This window comes from Lepidochelys kempii, chromosome 1 (assembly GCF_965140285.1).
Source record: "Lepidochelys kempii isolate rLepKem1 chromosome 1, rLepKem1.hap1, whole genome shotgun sequence".
In the NCBI taxonomy this organism is placed as follows: Eukaryota; Metazoa; Chordata; order Testudines; family Cheloniidae; genus Lepidochelys; species Lepidochelys kempii.
Genome location: NC_136380.1, coordinates 160,520,632 through 160,532,766, shown reverse-complemented (window position 1 = coordinate 160,532,766; position 12,135 = coordinate 160,520,632). Strand labels below are relative to the sequence as shown.

General features: G+C 43.8%; 1 protein-coding gene across 1 annotated transcript in view; it reads right to left on the bottom strand.

Moving 5' to 3' along the window:
- DSCAM (DS cell adhesion molecule) overlaps positions 1-12,135 on the bottom strand; it is a 628,496-nt gene that overhangs the window by 131,001 nt on the left and 485,360 nt on the right. Inside the window, exon 15 of the mRNA XM_073360366.2 lies at positions 6,123-6,290. Within this exon, the coding sequence (XP_073216467.1) occupies positions 6,123-6,290 (168 nt within the window). The remainder of the gene's footprint in view (positions 1-6,122; positions 6,291-12,135) is intronic.

Genomic DNA, 12,135 nt, shown 5'->3' with positions numbered 1-12,135 from the left:
AGAAACACTGCAGCAAATATTCGCGATTGTGCTTATTTTTGTAAAGATTCTGGATTGCTTTGCTATGCTTGGGATAACACATCATGGACCCAGTTCTGATCTCCCACTGGTTTCATACTAGTTCTCCTGATTTACATCAGTGTAAGTGAGAGCAGACTCAGGACCTTGCCTGGGAGACTGTGAAGGAGATAGTTGCAGTTGAATGGGTTGTGATAAAAAATGTGATGAGTCCATGACAGAGTGAATGGTTGTATATTGAGTGAGTGGGGAACTTGAGGTTGGGGGGGGGTGAGATAAGTGTGAGGGCAAGTAGAGGGAGAAGGGTCCTGTGTCTTGGCAGGGGGTTAGATTAGATGACCCTTGTGGTCCCTTCTCAGCCTATGGTTCTATGATGCTAATGGTCATGAAAGATGGAGGTATGGACTGTGGGATGCAGCAGATGGTATAGTCGAGTTAGAGGTGAGGGGACTATGACAGAGAGAGTGGAGGAAGGTGAATGGTGGAGGCAGACTGTGGGTGAGTTTGTGATGGAGAAGCCATGACAGAGGATATGGTGGGAAGGAGCAAGGTGTGATAGAGGGTATAGCAGAGTGTGTGTGTCAGAGCATTGGGCTAGGGGAGAGGATGGTGACAGAAGGCATAGAGAGGAGAGACGGGAGTGTACTGTGACAAAGTGTGTGGTATGAAGGCTGGGGGGGGGGGCGGCGGAAGGGATAGCTCAGTGGTTTGAGCATTGGCCTGCTAAACCCAGGGTTGTGAGTTCAATCCTTGAGGGGGCCATTTCGGGATCTGGGGCAAACACTGGGGACTGGTCCTGCTTTGAGCAGGGGGTTGGACTAGATGACCTCCTGAGGTCCCTTCCAACTCTGATATTCTATGATTCTATGACAGAGGTTGCAGTGGAGTGAAATTAGTGTCTGCCAATTTCACTGTACACTTTCACCACAACTTACATAATTATGAAGAGTTTCAGAGTAACAGCCGTGTTAGTCTGTATTCGCAAAAAAGAAAAGGAGTACTTGTGGCACCTTAGAGACTAACCAATTTATTTGAGCATGAGCTTTCGTGAGCTACAGCTCACTTCATCAGTTTCAGAGTAACAGCCGTGTTAGTCTGTATTCGCAAAAAAGAAAAGGAGTACTTGTGGCACCTTAGAGACTAACCAATTTATTTGAGCATGAGCTTTCGTGAGCTACAGCTCACTTCATCGGATGCATGATCTAACTACTACCCTGAAGGCAATGAGGTGAATTTCCAGTATGGTTTCCAGGAATTTATTTGGGACCCATAGGTGATTTTTCGCAAAACTCCATCCAAAATGTGCAAGATTATGTTAACCTCTTAGGGCAGGGGTGGACAACCTATGGCCTGTGGGCTGCACATAGCCCATCAGGGTAATTCGCTGGCGGGCTGCGAGACAGTTTGCTTACACTGACTGTCTGCAGGTACGGCCACCCGCAGCTCCCCGTGGCTGCGGTTCACCGTTCCCGGCCAATGGGAGCTGTGGGAAGCGGTGCGGGCCGCAGGGATGTGCTGGCCACCACTTCCCGCAGCTCCCATTGGCCAGAAACGGTGAACCGCGGCCACTGGGAGCTGTGGGCAGCCACGCCTGAGGACAGTCAATGTAAACAGACTGTCTCGTAGCCCACCAGTGGATTACCCTGACAGGTCGCGTGTGGCCTGTGGGCCGCAGGTTGCCCACCACTGCCTTAAGGTATGTCTACAGTGCAATTAAAAACCCGTGGCTGGCTGTGCCAGCTGACTTGGGCTTGCAGGGCTCAGGCAATGGGGCTGTTTCATTGCAGTGTAGACATCCGGACTTAGGCTGAAGCCTAGGCTCCAGGACCCTGTGAGGTCTACACCACAATTAAGCAGCCCCACAGAGGCCAGCTGTGTATTTTTAATTGCAGTATGTCTGCCCTGCAGCTGGGAGCGAATCTCCCAGCCCAGTAGACAGACTCACACAAGTGGGGCTCAAGCTAGCATGCTAAAAATTGCAGTATGGACATTGCAGCTCGGGTGGCTGTTCAGGCTCTGAAGCCCATCCAACACCTCTGGTTCTGAGCTTGAGTAGCTAGCCCATGTCTTTGCCAGAACCACAATATCCACACTGCTATTTTAGCATGCCAACTTGAGCCATGCTAGCACAAGTCTGTCTACCTGGGTCATTCCCAACTGCAGTGTAGTCATAGCCTTATACACATACGCTAAATCCACTGAGCCTTTGATAACTATTTGCATGTGGGAGCCAACTTTCCTGCAGCCTTGCTTGCTCTAGCATGTCATACATTTCTCTAGGGTCTTCCATCTAAGCATCTCTAAAGGATTTACAGACATGATAGATTTAAGCCTCATAACATCTCTGGGAGGCAGGTAAATGTTTTATCCCCATTGTACACATGAGGAGATTGAGGCACAGAGAAGATAAATGAGCATCTTAAGGTCACTTTCTCAGAGTCTGACAAAGTCAGAAAGAGAACCCCAATAGCTCACCTTGCACTGCTAAACTTTAACAATACACAGAAACAAAGAAAATAAGCCCTTTGCTTTCGTGTCAAACACTGATGGAAATGAGCTCTTCCAGTCTATTTTCCAAAGCAGTAGCTATTAAAGGTTATAGGGGGGAAAAGCTCCAATATCCGTGAAATCAGCTCTAGATTAGTGAAAGGACAGAGGATATTGTTTGACTCTCCTCCTGCTGAAGGCATCCTTTTTGGTTTACTTTCTAATAAATAATGTTGGCAGCCTGGAGTCACAATAGTGCAGGATATGTAATCTGCACCTTTGCAGTGAAGGGGTTAGGATTTTTAAATTTTTAATATTGTTTTTTTCAAGCCTTCATTTTGATCTCTTCCCTTAGGTGTCTCCCTCAAGCTCAGCACCTGTGCTAATTCGACCCTCCCGATGTAAGAGCAGCAAACAGTAAACAATGACAAATCACTGCACTTCTGCATACTGTGTGACTGATCAAACCAAAACCAAGACAACAAATGCTGTTGCCTTGCCTAGACCTGACCTTCCCTTCCTCTGATTGCTCCCTGAATAAATCAATGATTTTTGACTGCGATTCCACATAACTGACCTTTCACTCGGACTGGACAGCTCCTTAATGAGAGCAGTGAAAGGCTCAGTCATCCTGAAACTAGGTCAGGAGGCATTGGATAAAATGTGACATCCAGGTTTCAGCCTGCTAATGGGGAAGTTAGTCTTTAATGGGAGGTCAGTTGCTGATGCTGACATGTTAATTATCAGAGAAAAGAAAGTCACGAAGTAAGAAACACTCCAAGTTTATTAACAGCACATACTAATAACTTTGTGTGAGTATATGAGAGAGACAATTTCTTTGGGAGATTTTGGAAAGCGGGGAGTGGGAGGTGGAGGTACTCCAGGCTCTGGGGATGGGTAACCTGTTTCTCTAAAGATTTCACATTTCACCTTGCAAACAGGAAAAACATTTCTGCATTCAGCATGTAGTTTAAAAGCAAACAAATTACTCATCCTTTCCTTGATATATAGTAAAGAAATCTGCCATCTGCCCCACCACTGAAGAATCATATAAAATTAAAACCCATAATGCAGAGTTCTCTTCCTTTTCTAACACAGACATTATTTGTGGGCAGAATATATATGCTGAAAAAACAGCATCGGGGGAAAAAATGAATGGAGCTCATGTTGTCTCCTGTTTGCTTCGGTTTGCACAGTAAGCCCTTGTGCTCTTATTCTTTGTCACAAACACTTGAGAACTGAGAATCTTATCTCACTGCAGGCAAGGATGATTCCAGCAAGGGGTAAATTTTCACTGCAGTGATTTAGTCTTCTATTAATATTAATAAGATTTGCACAGCCAAATTCTCATGTGTGGGCTGAAAACCATGCCACTGAGTGTCTAGAACCTAGATTATCATGTGGCTTTAGAATGTGGTGGGACTTAATCTGCCACAATCTGCCCCCAACCACTTACATTATTATTTTTCCTCTCAACTGTACATAGATTCATAGATTCCAAGGCCAGAAGGGACCATGGTGATCATAGGCTGACCTCCTGTAAAACACAAGACCATAGGGCTTCCCGAAAACAACTCCAAGCATATATCTTTTAGGGGAAAAAAAAAAAAACAAGCATGGAGGTATTAGCATGTTAACACAGAAAAAAAATATGTATGGTGCAGGTATGCTTTTCAAACAAGAAATGGCAGATACTTATATGGCCTGGAGTTTTCAAAGGAACCTAAGGGATATAGGAATTTCAGTGGTGTTTGTATGTTGAACTTCCTTAGGCTCCTTTAGGAATCCCAGCTGTGATTTCTATTCATTTAATTGCAGTGTGTATCTTTGAGGGGAGATATTTGCAGACATTCAACATTATGAAGTATAATTCCAGGTACAAAACGATATGGCATTGACTTTGGAAAGAGGGAGGTGTCAGAGCAAAGGAAAGCAATAAAGGATAACTTCTTTCACTTCAGCAAGTCAGACACATAGAGATTTGAATGCAAAGAAGCCACTGCACACTGCAATTACAGGCTTAAAAGGGGCTATCCCGGGCATTAAGGGGAAGGTGTTGGCAGAGTCCTCTTGGCAGAACAAAGAGACAGTGGTGCTGGTATGAGTGCTCTGTGAAAAGTCAGTCCCTTGCCCCCCTGGCTGGAGAGGAAGTACTGCAATGGCCAATGCCCTCTGCAGTGGAGGACTGCATGAAAATTAAATTCAAGGAAACAATATAATTAATTACAGCAAACTAACTTTAATTGCAGTCAGCACATTAAATGGGTGGAGAATAGTTCAATAATGACATTATTCGTGTAGATCATTAGGCACCTAAATCCATATTTGGGTGCTTAAATAGGGATTTAAATGCATAGCTTCAAGTCCCCAGGGTTGAAAATTTGGGGCATAATGTCTTCTCTGACCACTAGATGCCACTGAACAGTTTTAATGAGAGGCCTGCACAATGATGTTTCTGAAATTGTGCTTTCTTGGAATATTTTAGCATCCTCTGAGAAATAGTTCTAATAGCATAGCTGGCATTTCAAACAGAAATTCCTAGTAAGGAAGAAAATTTGAGCTCAGATAAGATTTAGGCCAGCAGTTCTCAAACGGGGGGCTGCAACCCCCTAGGGGTCCACAAGACCTTTCAGGAGGGCCGTGGGGTCCCCCGGCTGAAACCCGGTGCACTGAGCCCTGGCACAACCCCCACAAAAGCTGGCAGCTGTGCAGCGCAAAGCTGAAGCTGGCAGCAGCGTGGGGCAGAAGCGGGCAGCCCCGCTTCCCTCGGGTCTGAAGCCAGGAGCGGTGCAGGGCTGAAGCCAGGAGCCCCAGCATCCTCCTGGTCTAAAGCTGGGAGCGGTGTAGGGCTGAAGCTGGGAGCCCTGGTGCCACCCCGAGGGCTGAAGCCAGCAGCGGCATGGGGCAGAATCTGGGAGCCCCAGTGGCCCCAGGGTCTGAAGCTGGGAGCGTTGCAGGGCTGAAGACGGAAGATCTGGCACCACCCCTCCCCCTCACTGAAGCTGGGAGCAGTGGTGGAGCCCCGGCACTCCTGTCCCCATCTGAAGCTAGCAGCAGCGTGGGGCTGAAGCCAGGAGCCCTGGTGCTGCCCCCCTGGGGCTGAAGTTGGGAGCAGTGCAGGGATGAAGCCCTCCGTGCAGGCAGAAGCCCTGAGCCCAAGGGCAGAGTTGGGGAGGCACAGGGGTGTTGCTCCCCCAAACTGCAGTGCTTTACTCAGAGTGAGGCTGTCCTGGGGGCAGCCCTAGCTACCCCTCTCCCTGCACCCTTAGTGGTTTTCAAACTTCTTGAATTGAGTCCCCACTTTGAGTTATATTTTTTGGTTGCATCCCCCCTGGATGGCCTGCTGAGGTGAGCCAGGGAGTGGAGGTGGCACTCTCTCCCTGGACCACGTTGTGTGGAGTTGGCCCAAGCCCCGCCGGCCCTTGCCCACTTCCAAATAAAATTCAAACTACGTTTATGCCCAAGGCCTCCTCTCCCCTGCCCCCCGCACCAGCCCAGAGCCCAGAGTCCCACATCGCCCCCGCTGGGCCCTGGAGTTTTTATAGTATGTCAAGCGGGGCCACAGAGAGAAAAAGGTTGAGAACCCCTGATTTAGACACTACAAAGCCAGAGCATACCTGCTTCATCCGTAGTGACAGTGAGCTCATTGCTTGCTTCGCTCTTGCCAATGCGGTTTTTGGCATACATGCGGATGTTGTAGGTGGAGGAAGGGTGGAGGTCAATGATAGTGGCCTGGTTCAGCTGAGGAGAGACGTCTTTGGTTCGCTGAACAGAATCCCACGAGTCTATTTAATAAATGGGGGAGGGGAGAGAAAAACTAAAGATAATTTCACATTCATTTTATTATTTCAAATAATTGACAGGAATTAATATTTGACAGGAATGAAAAGGGAGACAGAAGGATTCTTAGAGATGCAAAGGATCATTTAGAAAGATAAAAATGTTTTATATTTTAAATTCTTAAGGGCTCATTCCTGCAAGCTTATTCGATGAACTATGTAGATAATTAAGCATGAGTTTAATTGGTATTGGGACTATTTGACACCTTTCAGTATTGAGTACTAAGCCATTGAGATGTTTTCAGGTTAATGATGCAGATCCAAATTCAATGAGATTTAACATTGGTGCAGTCATTAATCCCATGAGTTGTTTGTATGTGCTTGTAAAAGGAGGAATTTCATCCAGATTAAATCAATATCTAAGGAAATCTGGGGTTATCCACATTTCGCATAAATTATTCACTAAACTTGCTTGACACGTGGTATTAGAAAGGACAGAATTTGGTTGCAAGTAGTAACCACTCAGCCTCAACGTAACATTAAATCAGTCCAAATAAAACAACGGGACTGATCTGTTTTAAATCATCTTGACATCTCTTATGTGTTGTCATCTGTCATTTCTTTCTCACTGTATTGCATATTTCTCCTTTAACCTCTGCAGTATCCTATGGGATTTAGCTGGGAGCTATACAGTGGTGGTGTATAGCAAGGGTCACTGCAGGCAGCATCGTGAAAAGCTCACCAGACAGAAAAGTCTCAGTTAAAAATAGGAAAGCATAGCAAGAAACAATATATTATGTCCAGTTTTTGAGGCAGTGTGTAATTCTCTCTGTCTCTGTGACATCCCTTAGAGATGGGCAAATTGTTTACATACTAAACAGTTTTGTCAGTCGCAGAACAATTTCATTCTTCCTCTGTCTGTTTGTATTTAAAAATGCCCAAACATTTAGCTATCAACTGATGTTAATTTAAAAACTCCTAAACATGTAGGTATCAATTGATGCAGTGCTAATCAACAGCATCTGAATTCATTTACTGCTCATCACTGCTGCTTTGCAGTGGTGCTCCCAGAACACCTAAAGGCCTTCTCTGCACATAGCCTCAATAACATTTGCTTGGAATACTCTTTGTACACTTTATGGACATTTTTAAATGGTACTAAAAACTGAAACTGTCCTGATGTGTCTTGGAAAACTATTAACATTTGAATTAATGACAGTAGCCATCACCCTTCAGAACGCTGCAAGTTGGGGATTGCCATACCAGAATAAACCAATTGTTCATTTAGTCCAGTATTCTGTATATGAGACTGGTCGATACCAAATACTTCAGAAGAAAGAATTAAGCCACCATACTATACGAAATGGGGAATCCTTCTGTGAAGAACAAACCTCAAAATGTTTAAAGTTCATAAAAGCCTCCAGAAATGGGAGACTCTCTATTTGGTGTACAGCTGGCAAAACATATTCCTATGCTACCCTCCCTGCAGCCATTATCACTGGAGGGCAAGAAGGAAGCATAGCTGGAATGCACTGTATTCTGGCTCTCTTTCTCTGTCAGATGGTCCTTCAGAGACTATTGCCAGCTGATACATTTAAGAGCAGCCATTGGGCTATACTAATTTGCTCTGGGGCTGGGCAAAGAATCAGAGAGCTGCAACTGGCTCCCTGATGATCCCACAACTCAGATGCACTCCGCAGAATTTCAGGGCAGCAGAGAATCTGGCCTGAAATATTTAGCAATGGTTGTTGTTGTTAGAACAGTGCATAGGGACTTCAACAAAGGTATGTGCCCCATTGTGCTTAGCACTGTAGAAACATAGAGAAAGACAGTCTCTGTCCCAGTTTGTTATGTCAACGGTTCTGGACTAAAAAGATCCAGTTTGTATGGAGGATTAAGTAAACTTCCTTTGTGGTAGAGGATAATTTTTGTTTGAATATTTTACAAAATTGATTATGATTTTTCAAAAGATTTCCTTCAATGTTACTGGGTTTTTTTTTTAACTATTAAGTTACTCAAATCAGAGAATCCAGCCTGAAACCTCCCCTGCGTTCTTTGTAGGTTAAATAATGACATACCAAGATAAGGGAGGAGATGGAAAACCAGAATCTTCAAGACTTCTAGATATATTTTGTTCCAGATTGATAGAGTGTAGGTAATACATGGATTTTAGAGTATATTTTGATATAAATTTCTTAGGGGAAAAATAAGAACAGCTTGAGACACATAGAGAAGAAAGAAATTGTTTAATTTCTCTCCACTGTTGTTGCCAGCTGATGCAACAAAAAATAAATGTTGATTTAAATTCTGCTGCTAAATGATAGAAATAAAATGAGTGTTCCTGTGTAGGCAGTAAAATAATCATCCAGTGGGGTAACTGTGATTGATTTATGGCTCCTTTTACTTTCCTGATACCATACCAAAGCATTTTAAAATCGATGTATTAAGAGGGTTTTAACTTAGAAACAATATACAGAACAGGTAAGACCCATACAGAAATGAAGCAAAAAGAAAGCATAAAATTTCAGTTAATTTTTCCCCCTCAAAAAGAGATTTAAAAAAAAAAATCAGGCAATTCTCAGAGCTATATAAAATGCACCTAGACAGAAAGTGTTTATGAAAATCCATAGCTCTGTGTTGTATTTTTCATGAATTCCTAAGATAATGATTGACCCACAAAGGTCCATTTATAGAATCTAGCGAGGCTAAATATGTTTTATATTGTACTTTACTTCTGATTGTATATATAAGATTTTAGCCAACATTGTGAATTTCTATTTTGTGTGTGAGATGCCATCTAGTGATACTATTTAAAACTGCACACATTTGTGGCACGCTTTGCTAAAAGCTGTATGATTTCTTGAAGCTATTCTTGTCAGGCTGCAGACAAAGACCTTGATTCTGCAAATCCATGCACGGCCTGAAGGAATGAATGCCAAGCTGTTGTTGTGCTTAAATGCAAGTGTGAGCTGAGTCTATGTATGGGCATGAGGAAGGCTAAGCACTAGGCATAATCCTCCCTTTGTGCACCTTGCTCCCTAACTTTCAAGGATGCAGCATCAAAAATAGGCAGGGTATAGAAAAGAATGGACATGTTTGAGAAGACATAAGCTCACGCATGATGAGACATCTGGTTACATCATGTCTCCTACCCCTTGTTCCTTCTCCTGTTAGAAGGCTGGAGTAATTTGGTGACCAGACAGCAGTAATTTCACTACAGTCAGATTCCTGGGCCATAGATGGGTTAAGACACAGATAGGCATATCAGCCCAAGCCTGGAATCTTAGTTCCTGAAGCCATGTGATTCTATCAAAATCTCAACTTTTATTTTAAAAAAAGTTTCTGGCCCACCTCTTTGTAAAGAAAAGCTTGAAAATGTGACATATAAAGGATGCAGAAATGTCTGCCTAAGTCTGAAGGGAAACTGAGACCACAGCTCAGAGAGGGATGAATTACCCATTCACCTCAATGAGGTGTTAATTCCAAGACCAACTCCTCTGGAGAGCCCTGCAACTCCTCGCCACCCTTTGTTCTCGAGAACTATGTGTGTGGAAGGAGGATAAGAGTCCCACCGATCCAACAGTGACACCCCAGTTGTTGGAATAAGTATGGGAAACCCCCCTTTCTGCCATCCCTGAAGAGAGGGTGTGGGCCCTGCTGCCATTTCTGGTGGAGAGATGGGAGCCTCATGATGTCTATAAAATCATGAATGTTGTGGAGAAAGTGAATAGGGAAGTGTTATTTACCCTTTCACACAACACAAGAACCATTGGGGGTCACTCAATGAAATTAATAGGCAATGGGTTTAACACAAATATAAGGAAGTATTTCTTCACACAAAATGCAGTCAACCTGTGGAACTCATTGCCAGGGGATGTTGCAAAGGCCAAAAGTATAGCTGTGTTTAAAAAAGAATTAGACCAGTTCATGGAGGATAGGCCCATCAGTGCTTAATAGCCATGATGGTCAGGGATGCCCTAAACCTTTGACTGCCAGAAGTTGGGACTGGATGACATGGGGTGGATCACCCAATATTTGTCCTGTTCTGTTCATTTCCTCAGAAGCATCTGGCACCTGCCACTGTCAGAAACCAAGATACTGGGCTAGATGGACCATTGGTCTGACCCAGTACAGCCATTCTTATGTTGCTCTGCCTTTCTGTGACAGGAGAGGGGCCCACTGCCATTTCAAATGGGGAAAGGGCCATGGTGCATGGGTGGGGCCATGGGAGGCCCCATATCATGATGCGCCCAAACCAGAGATTGCCTTTATACGGTCCTAGATTGCCCTGTGCTCCCCAGACTTGCTCATCACACTTTACCTTATAACACAACACTGAGCACCTGCATTGTACAGGATCAAGTCTACAGTAAAAACATCACGGTGAGAGTGAGAAGGACTAATGACAATGTAATGCAGTGTGATTGGGCAATAATTTCAAAAATAGATTACTAAACACTGCATGCCATTTTAATCTGCAGAATGCTTCCTTCCCATGATGCTCCTGAATGGGCCCCTCATATCCTCCCCTGCCTTTGCTACAGTTCATTCATTCATGTAAAATGAATTTGAGTCATATTCTCATGGAAGTCATGCAAACGGAATTTTCTTATCTTCTGTGATTTCCCATGTTTAATTACTTATCAGTACTCTTTTAAAATTGCAGGAGCTTCAGAGCTACAAATGCTTCTTACTTGGGCAGTGGGTAGGTTTGGGTGATGGAAGATGAGCTCAGGATGCTTGTCAAAGGTTTGTGGCCATTTCTGTCATTCTGGAAGTGGCAGTAAATCTGGTTGCTTTCTGAGAACATTTACAAGTGGGTTTACTCAAGAGTTGGAATGAAGCCCTCACTGGAGGGTCTTATGTTGGGTTTGGTATCAGAGAAAGAGAAAGGGGGATGACATTGGGTCACTGTTTAGGAACTGTTGTGAGAGACTTGCTGGTTTGATTGGGGGTTTGCTGGAACTACTGTACTTATGACTTTAGCCTTTTTCCCCCAAGTGACTTGTCCATTAATTTTTTAAATATTCACCTAAGACTTACTGTAGGTAGAGCTTTGTTCATTAACTGATATTTCTAGGCTGACACACATTTTAAGACTTGCAAATAAGACACTCAAGTATAATATAATCAGAAAAAACAATTGTACACATATTCATGCTGGGTGTAATGTGTATGGCCATAAAGCCATAGCTTGGAGAGTAGTGTCCTGAGGTCTTTCCACGAATTCTCACTTGAAGCAGAAGTTCCAGAATAGGTGGGAAAAGAATCACCCCTTCTGGTTTCTAGTCACCACTCTGACCGCTACTCAATCACTCGGACCTAGGTACCGAAGTAGTCAGTTGGCATATCCAGCAGTAACCTGCATTGTTATTTCTTAAGTGTCTAATTCTCTTTAAACATAACTATGCTGGTTATTTTCACTTTTATTCTTGCTGGGTATTACAGATGATTATCATCTGCTGTGTGAATGTTTTGCCTAAATTATCTTCTAGCCTGTTATTTCCTTCTTTCGTACGTGTACACCAAGCACTGGGTTTAATATTAGTTCAAGGATCTTATCTTCCTAAGATCACTGTCTCTCTTAACATCTGAAAAAATTCAGCAATAACCATTCTTGACTCTCTTTTTCTTCAGCATTGCTTTCCCCAGCCATTCTGCATAAGTTAACTTTACCACTGCTTTCATATTTTTTGTTGCCTTTCTACCTTCTTGATGATTTTTCTATAGACTTATGGCCAAAAACTGGGCACAGTTAGATGGCTCCAGGCAGGAAAGCAGTTGGATGGCTCCAGGCAGGAAGTATCCTGATGCAAGGGATTCCCTGAGCAGTGTAGAGGTAGGCTCAGAA